Source organism: Rhinoderma darwinii, chromosome 1 (assembly GCF_050947455.1).
Source record: "Rhinoderma darwinii isolate aRhiDar2 chromosome 1, aRhiDar2.hap1, whole genome shotgun sequence".
Taxonomy (NCBI): domain Eukaryota; kingdom Metazoa; phylum Chordata; class Amphibia; order Anura; family Rhinodermatidae; genus Rhinoderma; species Rhinoderma darwinii.
Genome location: NC_134687.1, coordinates 323,618,645 through 323,636,579, shown reverse-complemented (window position 1 = coordinate 323,636,579; position 17,935 = coordinate 323,618,645). Strand labels below are relative to the sequence as shown.

Here is a 17,935-nt window from a genome sequence, read left to right as displayed (position 1 = left end):
AAATAACATATCAGCAGCTAGATGGCTCTGTCAATACTCCCAGAAGGTTTCTTTTTCACGGTCCCTTGCTATAATTACCTCATGAATATTCACTGCACTCACATATCAGCTGTTAGACGGCTCTGGCTGTACCACTGACATCAGTTCCGGTTGGTCTGGTATAAACACAGACGCAACTCACATAGCACAGACACACAGGGAATATCCGGCGGACAACCCATACCAGTGATATCGTCTTACAGGTACAGCAGCACATGTCTTTCCTCTTACTTTCTCCCTTTAGTTTATCCTCTAGTGTTTGTTCCTTTCCACACTATCCTTTATTTTCTACCGGTACTTTATGGTATGGTCTACAGTGAGGACTCTTTCCTCTCCCCACCACAATAACAAAACTAAATCAATATATGTAACCTAGGTATTGCATCACCATCAGAGGTTTCCAGATTGTTTATGCCACATACAGTTATATACTGCTAGATCCTCCTTGAGCATATTTAACTTAATTTTGTTCTGACTATTCAGCCCCTAGTCTTGTTTTTATAGATCATTATGACTTATTCTTTCATAGATGATTATGATTTCCTTAATTCTTGTGTTACGTGTTCCGCTAATTGATCACGCAATTTTCTTTATACAGTTCAGTATTAAAATATTTTTATTTTTCCTTATAATGTATAATAATTGTTCTCTGTGTATATCTGAGGTGACAGCGCTATATAATTTCATGTAAACAGAGAACTCATCTATATATGTTATTTTCATATTATTATTTTCATTTGTTCATACTGTATTTTTGTAAATTTTATTGCCAACTTTGTAAAAGCATTTTATTCTTTATCATTTTAGCGACCGTGACAAAGGCCGAGGTTCGGCCGAAACGTCTTTACCAAGTCGCTTTCCACCTCAACTTTACCATCTTTTGTTGCAATAAAACTTAAATTTGTTTGCATCTGGATCTTTTGCGTACCTCTGTGAGTGCTGGGGTTGTATATTTTCAATATTGTGGGATTCTCGTCCCTACCTTACTAGCACCACGCCAATTGATTGAGGAGTGCATCCCAATATCTATTTTTGATTACTACTGTACCTTGGATGTCTTGCACCCTGATATAGATGACGTCATCAACTTTTGCCTTCGATTCCACTACCACGGCCAATATTTTGGCACAAGTCACCAACTCAGGAGACTTTTTGAGAATTCCTCCGCAGGAACTACGTACACGAGACTACGAAAAGGAACTACGAAAATATACCTCCTATGACCTGCATCGCACAACTCTGGCGGAATATCATAGATTGGAGAGAATACCACGTGGCCTCAGGAGTCACCTTCGACCAACCCTCTTTTCTGACGATGAAGAATACTGTCAACAATTCCAGAGGATCTTAAACAAATGCTCACTGGATTTGATTCTACTTACTATTTCTCATCTACAAACCAGAATTTCAGAATCCGATATTAAAATCAAGGCTTTGGAAAATCAACTATCAGCAACTCTAAGCCCCAGTGAATGGGAGAATCTGAAAACACGTACCGACATTGCCATCAACGACTTTTCTAAGACCATACAACTAAGAAAACGCGATAAATTCCAGAGGGACGCAACGGATTACGATAACAACAGGGTTTACCGATGGAACGAGTCGTCAACTTACGCAAATTCATGGCGCCAACCACGACAACAAACAGAAAATTTCTCCAGTTCTGGCAGCGACTCCTCTATTGGTCGACGTCCTCCACGTTTTTTAGGCAATCGGAGAGGCCGAAACGGACCACCAGGCGGGCGGGGAGGAGATGGACGAGGTCGAGACACCAACATACAGACGAGGTCCCAGGTAGGAAGAACCACCTGGTCGTCAATCTCTCCTCTCATTCCCTTACGCCAACAGAACTGTCAGTCTTACAGAAAGGCTTGTCCTTCTGCCCCACCGCCCCCTGTAATACGTTCATTCTCCAGCAGGAATTGAACTACTTTTACAGATCATTACGACTCAAGACACACTTTGGACTTACTGATCTATCCACTTCCCAACAGCCTAGAGACGTGTGCTCAGAAATTTCTATTTCTAATTTGGGCCTCCGTAGCAAAAGCAATTTTGCTCCCCCCAAAATCTACCACGCTACAGAATCGGTGATTGAACTTGTACAAAGAGACATTGATGTCGTCTTGCACGATTACAATTTGGGCTACTATCCCCATCAAAAAAATTTGTCCACTGAAGAAAGGACATCCTTAAGGGATTTACAACATAACCGGGAAATCATAATTAAACCAGCCGATAAGGGAGGGGCCATTGTAATACTTGATTATAATAATTATGTCTCTGAAATCAATCGCCAACTTACTGATAGTAACACCTACCTCAAAATACCAAGAGACCCTATTTCCGATATACGCCATAAAATCAACTCCATCATTGATCATCACCTTGATATTAATACAATTGATCACAAAACACACAAATTTTTACAGAATCCGTTTCCAATAACTCCCGTATTTTATGTCCTACCAAAAATTCACAAGTCTTTAATCAATCCCCCTGGTCGACCAATAGTTGCCTCCACCGACTCTATTTCATCCCCATTAGCCATCTTTTTAGAAAAAATATTGACTCCCCTCATTAAAAAAACCAAATCATTTCTCCTGGACACCAGCCATTTTTTACAGATTATTAAAAGTCTACATCAGATTGAGCCTACTAGCCTCCTAATTACATTGGATGTCAATAGCTTATACACATCCATCACACATCAAGATGGCCTAGCAGCCACAAGTAGCCTCCTGGACACTACCGATATGTCCATGAATTCCAAATCATTATGTTTAGAACTACTCGAATTAATTCTGAATGAGAATTATTTCTTATTTGGGGACAACTTTTATAAACAGATCAATGGCACTGCTATGGGTTCTAACATGGCTCCTCCATATGCCAATGCCTACATGGCAGAATTCGAATCTACCCACATTTACACCAATCCTAGATTCAGGGATAATGCAATCTGCTGGCATCGATATATAGATGACATATTTTGCATATGGAAAGGTACTGAACAATCTGCCATAGATTTTGTCCAGGAAATTAACACCATACGTGAGGGTCTACAATTTACATTAAATCTGAGTTCACAGGAGATAAGCTTCCTGGACACGTTGGTTAAGAAAAATAACACTGGCCATCTAGTTGTCGATCTATATACCAAACCCACAGACAGAAATGGCCTGCTCCATTTCCAGAGTAACCATCCGTATAAAACTAAAACCTCACTTCCTAAATCTCAATATAAACGCATCTCTAGGATTGTAACAGATGAGACAACACGACACACTAGATTACAAGAAATGACTGACAAATTCAAAGACAGAGGTTATCCTTCACGGATACTTCAACAAGAACTGCATAATACGATTCAAGAAGATCACACACCTTGTACCACCCGCAACAACACTAAACTAAATAGAATTCCGTTTGTACATACATATCACCCTTTGGTTCCAAAATTCCAACAAATTATTAGAAAACATTGGCACCACCTCAGTACAGCCTACCCGACCATTCAAGAATTTAAGTCGCCTGCGATGATGTGCCTCAAACGCCCACCCAATTTCAGGGATAGATTGGTTAGAGCAGACATTGGCAGCAACACTAAATTGCCCAGACAAACTTTCTTACGACCCAGACATAATGGAACTTTCCCATGCCTCCATTGCTCATGCTGCTCCAACGTTATCAAGGGTGATCGGTTCCAGCATCCCCACACTAATAAATCTTTTCCCATAAAAGGCTTCTATACATGTGATACCAATTTTGTGGTATACCTGGTAAAGTGCCCGTGTGGGCTAATATATGTGGGCGAAACCACACAACACATTAGGGATCGCATAACAAGCCACAAATCTACTATCCGCTGTAACAAAAACTGGTTACCATTACCAGACCACTTCAGTAAGGCTAATCATCAACTTTCCCAATTTCAGTTCCAGATAATTGAACACGTTCCTCAACCACGTAGAGGTGGCAACCACATACATTTACTTAAGGAACGGGAATCCTACTGGATACATACATTACAAACCTTAAGTCCCAGGGGTCTCAATAGGGAATTTGACCTAATGAATTGATACGAAACCCTATTATCTTCTGTGCAGTTCATGTATTAATGCCAGTTCCTATATCTTGTTTGACTTGCATATTCTAACTTGTTGTCTTTTCTGTTTCTAGACACGCTAGAGAAAAAACACATCCACATGGACCAGGTAAAAGTACCCTAAAACCGGCTGTCAAATCTCATCTTTATTCCTTCATTTTTATACATATATATTTTTTCTGATTTTTATTTTTTATTTTTTCAAAATTTTTTCTAATTTTTCTAATTTTCCCTTCTCTCCATGTTGCCATGACTACTATCACCTTCTATACCGTTCCTACATCTATCCTTACATTGACATCCCATACACATGGGCTGAGATCATCTATACCTTCAGACATACGGTCCCTTTCCTTCTCTGGTTCGTTGTCATGGCAACTAGATAGCGTCCAATCAGTTTCTGTCAACATACTTCTCTATATAGTTGCATTCCTTCATTACATGCCACTCACATATATATATATATATATATATATATATATATATATATATACACACACTAACACACATTCTTACTATAATAACCTCAGGAATATTCATTGCACTCACATCAGCTGCTAGGTCCCTTTGCTCTCTTTCTCCACGGTCCCTTACTATAATTACCTCATGAATATTCACTGCACTCACATATCAGCAGCTAGATGGCTCTGTCAATACTCCCAGAAGGTTTCTTTTTCACGGTCCCTTGCTATAATTACCTCATGAATATTCACTGCACTCACATATCAGCTGTTAGACGGCTCTGGCTGTACCACTGACATCAGTTCCGGTTGGTCTGGTATAAACACAGACGCAACTCACATAGCACAGACACACAGGGAATATCCGGCGGACAACCCATACCAGTGATATCGTCTTACAGGTACAGCAGCACATGTCTTTCCTCTTACTTTCTCCCTTTAGTTTATCCTCTAGTGTTTGTTCCTTTCCACACTATCCTTTATTTTCTACCGGTACTTTATGGTATGGTCTACAGTGAGGACTCTTTCCTCTCCCCACCACAATAACAAAACTAAATCAATATATGTAACCTAGGTATTGCATCACCATCAGAGGTTTCCAGATTGTTTATGCCACATACAGTTATATACTGCTAGATCCTCCTTGAGCATATTTAACTTAATTTTGTTCTGACTATTCAGCCCCTAGTCTTGTTTTTATAGATCATTATGACTTATTCTTTCATAGATGATTATGATTTCCTTAATTCTTGTGTTACGTGTTCCGCTAATTGATCACGCAATTTTCTTTATACAGTTCAGTATTAAAATATTTTTATTTTTCCTTATAATGTATAATAATTGTTCTCTGTGTATATCTGAGGTGACAGCGCTATATAATTTCATGTAAACAGAGTACTCATCTATATATGTTATTTTCATATTATTATTTTCATTTGTTCATACTGTATTTTTGTAAATTTTATTGCCAACTTTGTAAAAGCATTTTATTCTTTATCATTTTAGCGACCGTGACAAAGGCCGAGGTTCGGCCGAAACGTCTTTACCAAGTCGCTTTCCACCTCAACTTTACCATCTTTTGTTGCAATAAAACTTAAATTTGTTTGCATCTGGATCTTTTGCGTACCTCTGTGAGTGCTGGGGTTGTATATTTTCAATATTGTGGGATTCTCGTCCCTACCTTACTAGCACCACGCCAATTGATTGAGGAGTGCATCCCAATATCTATTTTTGATTACTACTGTACCTTGGATGTCTTGCACCCTGATATAGATGACGTCATCAACTTTTGCCTTCGATTCCACTACCACGGCCAATATTTTGGCACAAGTCACCAACTCAGGAGACTTTTTGAGAATTCCTCCGCAGGAACTACGTACACGAGACTACGAAAAGGAACTACGAAAATATACCTCCTATGACCTGCATCGCACAACTCTGGCGGAATATCATAGATTGGAGAGAATACCACGTGGCCTCAGGAGTCACCTTCGACCAACCCTCTTTTCTGACGATGAAGAATACTGTCAACAATTCCAGAGGATCTTAAACAAATGCTCACTGGATTTGATTCTACTTACTATTTCTCATCTACAAACCAGAATTTCAGAATCCGATATTAAAATCAAGGCTTTGGAAAATCAACTATCAGCAACTCTAAGCCCCAGTGAATGGGAGAATCTGAAAACACGTACCGACATTGCCATCAACGACTTTTCTAAGACCATACAACTAAGAAAACGCGATAAATTCCAGAGGGACGCAACGGATTACGATAACAACAGGGTTTACCGATGGAACGAGTCGTCAACTTACGCAAATTCATGGCGCCAACCACGACAACAAACAGAAAATTTCTCCAGTTCTGGCAGCGACTCCTCTATTGGTCGACGTCCTCCACGTTTTTTAGGCAATCGGAGAGGCCGAAACGGACCACCAGGCGGGCGGGGAGGAGATGGACGAGGTCGAGACACCAACATACAGACGAGGTCCCAGGTAGGAAGAACCACCTGGTCGTCAATCTCTCCTCTCATTCCCTTACGCCAACAGAACTGTCAGTCTTACAGAAAGGCTTGTCCTTCTGCCCCACCGCCCCCTGTAATACGTTCATTCTCCAGCAGGAATTGAACTACTTTTACAGATCATTACGACTCAAGACACACTTTGGACTTACTGATCTATCCACTTCCCAACAGCCTAGAGACGTGTGCTCAGAAATTTCTATTTCTAATTTGGGCCTCCGTAGCAAAAGCAATTTTGCTCCCCCCAAAATCTACCACGCTACAGAATCGGTGATTGAACTTGTACAAAGAGACATTGATGTCGTCTTGCACGATTACAATTTGGGCTACTATCCCCATCAAAAAAATTTGTCCACTGAAGAAAGGACATCCTTAAGGGATTTACAACATAACCGGGAAATCATAATTAAACCAGCCGATAAGGGAGGGGCCATTGTAATACTTGATTATAATAATTATGTCTCTGAAATCAATCGCCAACTTACTGATAGTAACACCTACCTCAAAATACCAAGAGACCCTATTTCCGATATACGCCATAAAATCAACTCCATCATTGATCATCACCTTGATATTAATACAATTGATCACAAAACACACAAATTTTTACAGAATCCGTTTCCAATAACTCCCGTATTTTATGTCCTACCAAAAATTCACAAGTCTTTAATCAATCCCCCTGGTCGACCAATAGTTGCCTCCACCGACTCTATTTCATCCCCATTAGCCATCTTTTTAGAAAAAATATTGACTCCCCTCATTAAAAAAACCAAATCATTTCTCCTGGACACCAGCCATTTTTTACAGATTATTAAAAGTCTACATCAGATTGAGCCTACTAGCCTCCTAATTACATTGGATGTCAATAGCTTATACACATCCATCACACATCAAGATGGCCTAGCAGCCACAAGTAGCCTCCTGGACACTACCGATATGTCCATGAATTCCAAATCATTATGTTTAGAACTACTCGAATTAATTCTGAATGAGAATTATTTCTTATTTGGGGACAACTTTTATAAACAGATCAATGGCACTGCTATGGGTTCTAACATGGCTCCTCCATATGCCAATGCCTACATGGCAGAATTCGAATCTACCCACATTTACACCAATCCTAGATTCAGGGATAATGCAATCTGCTGGCATCGATATATAGATGACATATTTTGCATATGGAAAGGTACTGAACAATCTGCCATAGATTTTGTCCAGGAAATTAACACCATACGTGAGGGTCTACAATTTACATTAAATCTGAGTTCACAGGAGATAAGCTTCCTGGACACGTTGGTTAAGAAAAATAACACTGGCCATCTAGTTGTCGATCTATATACCAAACCCACAGACAGAAATGGCCTGCTCCATTTCCAGAGTAACCATCCGTATAAAACTAAAACCTCACTTCCTAAATCTCAATATAAACGCATCTCTAGGATTGTAACAGATGAGACAACACGACACACTAGATTACAAGAAATGACTGACAAATTCAAAGACAGAGGTTATCCTTCACGGATACTTCAACAAGAACTGCATAATACGATTCAAGAAGATCACACACCTTGTACCACCCGCAACAACACTAAACTAAATAGAATTCCGTTTGTACATACATATCACCCTTTGGTTCCAAAATTCCAACAAATTATTAGAAAACATTGGCACCACCTCAGTACAGCCTACCCGACCATTCAAGAATTTAAGTCGCCTGCGATGATGTGCCTCAAACGCCCACCCAATTTCAGGGATAGATTGGTTAGAGCAGACATTGGCAGCAACACTAAATTGCCCAGACAAACTTTCTTACGACCCAGACATAATGGAACTTTCCCATGCCTCCATTGCTCATGCTGCTCCAACGTTATCAAGGGTGATCGGTTCCAGCATCCCCACACTAATAAATCTTTTCCCATAAAAGGCTTCTATACATGTGATACCAATTTTGTGGTATACCTGGTAAAGTGCCCGTGTGGGCTAATATATGTGGGCGAAACCACACAACACATTAGGGATCGCATAACAAGCCACAAATCTACTATCCGCTGTAACAAAAACTGGTTACCATTACCAGACCACTTCAGTAAGGCTAATCATCAACTTTCCCAATTTCAGTTCCAGATAATTGAACACGTTCCTCAACCACGTAGAGGTGGCAACCACATACATTTACTTAAGGAACGGGAATCCTACTGGATACATACATTACAAACCTTAAGTCCCAGGGGTCTCAATAGGGAATTTGACCTAATGAATTGATACGAAACCCTATTATCTTCTGTGCAGTTCATGTATTAATGCCAGTTCCTATATCTTGTTTGACTTGCATATTCTAACTTGTTGTCTTTTCTGTTTCTAGACACGCTAGAGAAAAAACACATCCACATGGACCAGGTAAAAGTACCCTAAAACCGGCTGTCAAATCTCATCTTTATTCCTTCATTTTTATACATATATATTTTTTCTGATTTTTATTTTTTATTTTTTCAAAATTTTTTCTAATTTTTCTAATTTTCCCTTCTCTCCATGTTGCCATGACTACTATCACCTTCTATACCGTTCCTACATCTATCCTTACATTGACATCCCATACACATGGGCTGAGATCATCTATACCTTCAGACATACGGTCCCTTTCCTTCTCTGGTTCGTTGTCATGGCAACTAGATAGCGTCCAATCAGTTTCTGTCAACATACTTCTCTATATAGTTGCATTCCTTCATTACATGCCACTCACATATATATATATATATATATATATATATATATACACACTAACACACATTCTTACTATAATAACCTCAGGAATATTCATTGCACTCACATCAGCTGCTAGGTCCCTTTGCTCTCTTTCTCCACGGTCCCTTACTATAATTACCTCATGAATATTCACTGCACTCACATATCAGCAGCTAGATGGCTCTGTCAATACTCCCAGAAGGTTTCTTTTTCACGGTCCCTTGCTATAATTACCTCATGAATATTCACTGCACTCACATATCAGCTGTTAGACGGCTCTGGCTGTACCACTGACATCAGTTCCGGTTGGTCTGGTATAAACACAGACGCAACTCACATAGCACAGACACACAGGGAATATCCGGCGGACAACCCATACCAGTGATATCGTCTTACAGGTACAGCAGCACATGTCTTTCCTCTTACTTTCTCCCTTTAGTTTATCCTCTAGTGTTTGTTCCTTTCCACACTATCCTTTATTTTCTACCGGTACTTTATGGTATGGTCTACAGTGAGGACTCTTTCCTCTCCCCACCACAATAACAAAACTAAATCAATATATGTAACCTAGGTATTGCATCACCATCAGAGGTTTCCAGATTGTTTATGCCACATACAGTTATATACTGCTAGATCCTCCTTGAGCATATTTAACTTAATTTTGTTCTGACTATTCAGCCCCTAGTCTTGTTTTTATAGATCATTATGACTTATTCTTTCATAGATGATTATGATTTCCTTAATTCTTGTGTTACGTGTTCCGCTAATTGATCACGCAATTTTCTTTATACAGTTCAGTATTAAAATATTTTTATTTTTCCTTATAATGTATAATAATTGTTCTCTGTGTATATCTGAGGTGACAGCGCTATATAATTTCATGTAAACAGAGTACTCATCTATATATGTTATTTTCATATTATTATTTTCATTTGTTCATACTGTATTTTTGTAAATTTTATTGCCAACTTTGTAAAAGCATTTTATTCTTTATCATTTTAGCGACCGTGACAAAGGCCGAGGTTCGGCCGAAACGTCTTTACCAAGTCGCTTTCCACCTCAACTTTACCATCTTTTGTTGCAATAAAACTTAAATTTGTTTGCATCTGGATCTTTTGCGTACCTCTGTGAGTGCTGGGGTTGTATATTTTCAATATTGTGGGATTCTCGTCCCTACCTTACTAGCACCACGCCAATTGATTGAGGAGTGCATCCCAATATCTATTTTTGATTACTACTGTACCTTGGATGTCTTGCACCCTGATATAGATGACGTCATCAACTTTTGCCTTCGATTCCACTACCACGGCCAATATTTTGGCACAAGTCACCAACTCAGGAGACTTTTTGAGAATTCCTCCGCAGGAACTACGTACACGAGACTACGAAAAGGAACTACGAAAATATACCTCCTATGACCTGCATCGCACAACTCTGGCGGAATATCATAGATTGGAGAGAATACCACGTGGCCTCAGGAGTCACCTTCGACCAACCCTCTTTTCTGACGATGAAGAATACTGTCAACAATTCCAGAGGATCTTAAACAAATGCTCACTGGATTTGATTCTACTTACTATTTCTCATCTACAAACCAGAATTTCAGAATCCGATATTAAAATCAAGGCTTTGGAAAATCAACTATCAGCAACTCTAAGCCCCAGTGAATGGGAGAATCTGAAAACACGTACCGACATTGCCATCAACGACTTTTCTAAGACCATACAACTAAGAAAACGCGATAAATTCCAGAGGGACGCAACGGATTACGATAACAACAGGGTTTACCGATGGAACGAGTCGTCAACTTACGCAAATTCATGGCGCCAACCACGACAACAAACAGAAAATTTCTCCAGTTCTGGCAGCGACTCCTCTATTGGTCGACGTCCTCCACGTTTTTTAGGCAATCGGAGAGGCCGAAACGGACCACCAGGCGGGCGGGGAGGAGATGGACGAGGTCGAGACACCAACATACAGACGAGGTCCCAGGTAGGAAGAACCACCTGGTCGTCAATCTCTCCTCTCATTCCCTTACGCCAACAGAACTGTCAGTCTTACAGAAAGGCTTGTCCTTCTGCCCCACCGCCCCCTGTAATACGTTCATTCTCCAGCAGGAATTGAACTACTTTTACAGATCATTACGACTCAAGACACACTTTGGACTTACTGATCTATCCACTTCCCAACAGCCTAGAGACGTGTGCTCAGAAATTTCTATTTCTAATTTGGGCCTCCGTAGCAAAAGCAATTTTGCTCCCCCCAAAATCTACCACGCTACAGAATCGGTGATTGAACTTGTACAAAGAGACATTGATGTCGTCTTGCACGATTACAATTTGGGCTACTATCCCCATCAAAAAAATTTGTCCACTGAAGAAAGGACATCCTTAAGGGATTTACAACATAACCGGGAAATCATAATTAAACCAGCCGATAAGGGAGGGGCCATTGTAATACTTGATTATAATAATTATGTCTCTGAAATCAATCGCCAACTTACTGATAGTAACACCTACCTCAAAATACCAAGAGACCCTATTTCCGATATACGCCATAAAATCAACTCCATCATTGATCATCACCTTGATATTAATACAATTGATCACAAAACACACAAATTTTTACAGAATCCGTTTCCAATAACTCCCGTATTTTATGTCCTACCAAAAATTCACAAGTCTTTAATCAATCCCCCTGGTCGACCAATAGTTGCCTCCACCGACTCTATTTCATCCCCATTAGCCATCTTTTTAGAAAAAATATTGACTCCCCTCATTAAAAAAACCAAATCATTTCTCCTGGACACCAGCCATTTTTTACAGATTATTAAAAGTCTACATCAGATTGAGCCTACTAGCCTCCTAATTACATTGGATGTCAATAGCTTATACACATCCATCACACATCAAGATGGCCTAGCAGCCACAAGTAGCCTCCTGGACACTACCGATATGTCCATGAATTCCAAATCATTATGTTTAGAACTACTCGAATTAATTCTGAATGAGAATTATTTCTTATTTGGGGACAACTTTTATAAACAGATCAATGGCACTGCTATGGGTTCTAACATGGCTCCTCCATATGCCAATGCCTACATGGCAGAATTCGAATCTACCCACATTTACACCAATCCTAGATTCAGGGATAATGCAATCTGCTGGCATCGATATATAGATGACATATTTTGCATATGGAAAGGTACTGAACAATCTGCCATAGATTTTGTCCAGGAAATTAACACCATACGTGAGGGTCTACAATTTACATTAAATCTGAGTTCACAGGAGATAAGCTTCCTGGACACGTTGGTTAAGAAAAATAACACTGGCCATCTAGTTGTCGATCTATATACCAAACCCACAGACAGAAATGGCCTGCTCCATTTCCAGAGTAACCATCCGTATAAAACTAAAACCTCACTTCCTAAATCTCAATATAAACGCATCTCTAGGATTGTAACAGATGAGACAACACGACACACTAGATTACAAGAAATGACTGACAAATTCAAAGACAGAGGTTATCCTTCACGGATACTTCAACAAGAACTGCATAATACGATTCAAGAAGATCACACACCTTGTACCACCCGCAACAACACTAAACTAAATAGAATTCCGTTTGTACATACATATCACCCTTTGGTTCCAAAATTCCAACAAATTATTAGAAAACATTGGCACCACCTCAGTACAGCCTACCCGACCATTCAAGAATTTAAGTCGCCTGCGATGATGTGCCTCAAACGCCCACCCAATTTCAGGGATAGATTGGTTAGAGCAGACATTGGCAGCAACACTAAATTGCCCAGACAAACTTTCTTACGACCCAGACATAATGGAACTTTCCCATGCCTCCATTGCTCATGCTGCTCCAACGTTATCAAGGGTGATCGGTTCCAGCATCCCCACACTAATAAATCTTTTCCCATAAAAGGCTTCTATACATGTGATACCAATTTTGTGGTATACCTGGTAAAGTGCCCGTGTGGGCTAATATATGTGGGCGAAACCACACAACACATTAGGGATCGCATAACAAGCCACAAATCTACTATCCGCTGTAACAAAAACTGGTTACCATTACCAGACCACTTCAGTAAGGCTAATCATCAACTTTCCCAATTTCAGTTCCAGATAATTGAACACGTTCCTCAACCACGTAGAGGTGGCAACCACATACATTTACTTAAGGAACGGGAATCCTACTGGATACATACATTACAAACCTTAAGTCCCAGGGGTCTCAATAGGGAATTTGACCTAATGAATTGATACGAAACCCTATTATCTTCTGTGCAGTTCATGTATTAATGCCAGTTCCTATATCTTGTTTGACTTGCATATTCTAACTTGTTGTCTTTTCTGTTTCTAGACACGCTAGAGAAAAAACACATCCACATGGACCAGGTAAAAGTACCCTAAAACCGGCTGTCAAATCTCATCTTTATTCCTTCATTTTTATACATATATATTTTTTCTGATTTTTATTTTTTATTTTTTCAAAATTTTTTCTAATTTTTCTAATTTTCCCTTCTCTCCATGTTGCCATGACTACTATCACCTTCTATACCGTTCCTACATCTATCCTTACATTGACATCCCATACACATGGGCTGAGATCATCTATACCTTCAGACATACGGTCCCTTTCCTTCTCTGGTTCGTTGTCATGGCAACTAGATAGCGTCCAATCAGTTTCTGTCAACATACTTCTCTATATAGTTGCATTCCTTCATTACATGCCACTCACATATATATATATATATATATATATATATATATATATATATATATATATACACACTAACACACATTCTTACTATAATAACCTCAGGAATATTCATTGCACTCACATCAGCTGCTAGGTCCCTTTGCTCTCTTTCTCCACGGTCCCTTACTATAATTACCTCATGAATATTCACTGCACTCACATATCAGCAGCTAGATGGCTCTGTCAATACTCCCAGAAGGTTTCTTTTTCACGGTCCCTTGCTATAATTACCTCATGAATATTCACTGCACTCACATATCAGCTGTTAGACGGCTCTGGCTGTACCACTGACATCAGTTCCGGTTGGTCTGGTATAAACACAGACGCAACTCACATAGCACAGACACACAGGGAATATCCGGCGGACAACCCATACCAGTGATATCGTCTTACAGGTACAGCAGCACATGTCTTTCCTCTTACTTTCTCCCTTTAGTTTATCCTCTAGTGTTTGTTCCTTTCCACACTATCCTTTATTTTCTACCGGTACTTTATGGTATGGTCTACAGTGAGGACTCTTTCCTCTCCCCACCACAATAACAAAACTAAATCAATATATGTAACCTAGGTATTGCATCACCATCAGAGGTTTCCAGATTGTTTATGCCACATACAGTTATATACTGCTAGATCCTCCTTGAGCATATTTAACTTAATTTTGTTCTGACTATTCAGCCCCTAGTCTTGTTTTTATAGATCATTATGACTTATTCTTTCATAGATGATTATGATTTCCTTAATTCTTGTGTTACGTGTTCCGCTAATTGATCACGCAATTTTCTTTATACAGTTCAGTATTAAAATATTTTTATTTTTCCTTATAATGTATAATAATTGTTCTCTGTGTATATCTGAGGTGACAGCGCTATATAATTTCATGTAAACAGAGAACTCATCTATATATGTTATTTTCATATTATTATTTTCATTTGTTCATACTGTATTTTTGTAAATTTTATTGCCAACTTTGTAAAAGCATTTTATTCTTTATCATTTTAGCGACCGTGACAAAGGCCGAGGTTCGGCCGAAACGTCTTTACCAAGTCGCTTTCCACCTCAACTTTACCATCTTTTGTTGCAATAAAACTTAAATTTGTTTGCATCTGGATCTTTTGCGTACCTCTGTGAGTGCTGGGGTTGTATATTTTCAATATTGTGGGATTCTCGTCCCTACCTTACTAGCACCACGCCAATTGATTGAGGAGTGCATCCCAATATCTATTTTTGTTTATTCTGTAAGCCTGCTGTGAGGACACAGATGTGTCACCCTAACAGCAGCCTGTTGCATAGTGACACAGTATAATGTATTAGCAAACAGGAGTATGCTAATTCATTATAAGTATAAAATAAAGTTATTAAAAAGATATAAAACAAATGCAGCAAAAAAATATCCTTAACAAAAGTACCGTATTTTTCAGACTATAAGACGCATTTTTTTGCAAGAATAAATCTTGCTAAAAAGTCCCTGCGTCTTATAGTCGAGTCAAGGTGCCCTGCTGCGCCAGATACCCCTGACCACTTAATTAACCCTTTAATTTTGGAGCAGGGGGGTGATGTTTTGAGCGGGCTCACGTGCTGTTTTACAGCTGACATGCTGACCTGGCTGTTTAACTAGTTAAAGGGGTTTTCCCATGAGGGACATTAATGACATATCCTGCTCCATAATACTCAGGAATCAATCTTACATTGCTGCTAATATAACAATATCCAGCAAGAAGTAAGATAGCAGAGGAGGGGAGACTGTTTACGTACAGTACACTCACAGTCTCCCCCCACACAGTGGACTCTCCCAGCACAGAAGCAGGAAGTTTCACACAGAAGTCCTCTCCCTTTCTTAAAGGGCCAAAGAGTTTATCACTAAGTTAGACAGAACTAAGTAATTGCTATAACTTTATTAGGTTACCCAGCAAGTAATAGGTCCTCTTTAAAAACCATACACTGCTCCTGCAGACAAGTTTCATGTGTAAAGCTCAGGTCAAACTACAGTGTTTCTTTGGGTTCCATCAAGCTCTCCAGTGTTTTTGATGGTAATACAGGACAGTCTGCAGTGATAATCTCGCCATTAAAAATAGCCGAACCTCATTGCTAGTGTGAGCCAAGAAAATACTAATGTACCTATGGATGGTCTTGCAAAGAATATTTATTCTCCTTCAGAAAGGTGGGGACTTCAATCCTACTTGGGAAAAGTAGACAAAATAGCTCTTCGCCAGATGGTAGAAATCTGTCAGTCTACTTCCTTCTGCAGGAGAGATATTTTGCATACCACTGAAAGGTGTAGAGGGAGTATTTCTTCTATATAGAATGAAGTGATAAGGACAGAGGTGGGGCAAGTGCTCTTGGTGCCCAAGGTAGGTTTTAAGGATGCCCGCCTTCCACTTAAGATAACCGCCATTAATTTTATTACCCCAAGTGCTGTCCCCATTCTCCATTCTTTTCTGTCAAAATGTATTCCTTCCAAATACGTGCAGTTCTCAATGAATGGCCTACCTACAAAATATTTGGTTTCCTGCAGCTCCTCTCCCATATATACACATATATACACACACATATATACATAACAGGTGTCAATTTAGGCTCTTACTTAAGGTAGGATGGTGGCAAATGTTGCACGTGTTGGTTATAGTGCATTTCCTTCTGAAATACTGGGAAAAATGGGTCGTTCCAGGCATTGTTCTGATGAAAAACTTACTTGGATTAAAAAGTTGATTGGAGAGGAAAAAACATATAGAGAAATGCAGCAAATTATAGGCTGCTCAGATAAAATTATCTCAAATGCCTTGAAGTGACAACCAAAACCTGAAAGACGCGAAAGGAAGCGCGGAACTACTGTTCGAATAGATAAAAGAATAGCCAAAATGGCAAAGGCTCGGCCAATGATCACCTCCATAAAGATCAAAGAAGATGTGAAGTTACCAGTGAGTACTGCTACAATCAGAAGACGATTAAGTGAAGCCAAGTTACCAGCAAGAACTCCCCGCAAAGTCCCGTTGTTGAAAAAAAGACATGTCCTGAATAGGTTAAAACGTGCCAAGGAACACATTGACTGGCCAAAAAGTAATGGCGCCACATTTTGTGGACTGATGAAAGCAAAATTCTTATTTTTGGGTCTAGTGGCCGCAGAGAGTATGTCAGACGACCCCCGAGAACTGAATTCAAGCCACAGTACACTATGAACACAGTAAAACATGGTGGTGCAAAAATCATGATATGGGGATGTTTCTCATACCGTGGTGTTGGGACTATTTATCACATACAAGGGATCATGGATCAGTTTGAATATGTCAAAATACTTGAGGAGATCATGTTGTCCTATGTCAAAGAAGAAATGCCCTTGAAATGGCCCAAAACACACCAGTAAGCGAACAACATCTTGGTTACAGGCAAACTGGATTGAGGTAATGGAGTGGCCAGCTCAATCCCCTGACCTCAACCCCATAGAGAACTTGTGGGGTGACATTAAAAATGCGTTTTATGAGGCAAAACCCAAAAATGCAGAAGAACTGTGAAATGTCGTCCAATCTTCCTGGACTGGAATACCTGTTCAGAGGTGCCAGAAGTTGGTCGACTCCATGCAACACAGATGTCAAGCAGTTCTCAGAAACAATGGTTATGCCGCTAAATATTAGTTCAGTAAAGTGAAATCTTGAAAAATTGAGTTTTTAAAGAAAAATGCTGGCACTGCTATATTTTTTGAACAGCCTAATGTTCCTTTTTCTAGGATTAACACAAACTGGATACATTTTGTTATTGTTTTGATTTGGAATTGAAACGGTAACATTTCC

The 17,935-nt window shown here is 39.5% G+C and overlaps 1 protein-coding gene across 3 annotated transcripts; it reads left to right on the top strand.

Annotated features, from left to right (window-relative positions):
• The first annotated feature begins 16 nt into the window (after nucleotides 1–16).
• LOC142650586 (uncharacterized) lies at nucleotides 17–15,352 on the top strand. 3 transcript variants are annotated; one of them, XM_075825622.1, is made up of 8 exons: nucleotides 17–242; nucleotides 847–1,836; nucleotides 4,225–4,259; nucleotides 5,617–6,606; nucleotides 8,995–9,029; nucleotides 10,377–11,366; nucleotides 13,755–13,789; nucleotides 15,153–15,352. In XM_075825622.1, exons 6-7 carry the CDS (start codon nucleotides 10,644–10,646, stop codon nucleotides 13,761–13,763), a joined length of 732 nt encoding a protein of 243 aa, XP_075681737.1. In that variant the 5' UTR covers nucleotides 17–242; nucleotides 847–1,836; nucleotides 4,225–4,259; nucleotides 5,617–6,606; nucleotides 8,995–9,029; nucleotides 10,377–10,643; the 3' UTR covers nucleotides 13,764–13,789; nucleotides 15,153–15,352. The 3 variants fall into 3 exon arrangements, 2 of the variants coding, with proteins under 2 accessions (XP_075681737.1, XP_075681738.1); XR_012847588.1 differs by lacking the exons at nucleotides 17–242; nucleotides 847–1,836; nucleotides 4,225–4,259 and adding an exon at nucleotides 4,662–5,012; XM_075825623.1 differs by lacking the exons at nucleotides 17–242; nucleotides 847–1,836; nucleotides 4,225–4,259; nucleotides 5,617–6,606; nucleotides 8,995–9,029 and adding an exon at nucleotides 9,426–9,772.
• The last annotated feature ends 2,583 nt before the right edge of the window (nucleotides 15,353–17,935 follow it).

What these genes read in the sequence shown, in the direction of transcription:
- LOC142650586 (XM_075825622.1), top strand. Translation starts at nt 10,644, where the DNA reads ATGACGTCATCAACTTTTGCCTTCGATTCCACTACCACGGCCAATATT.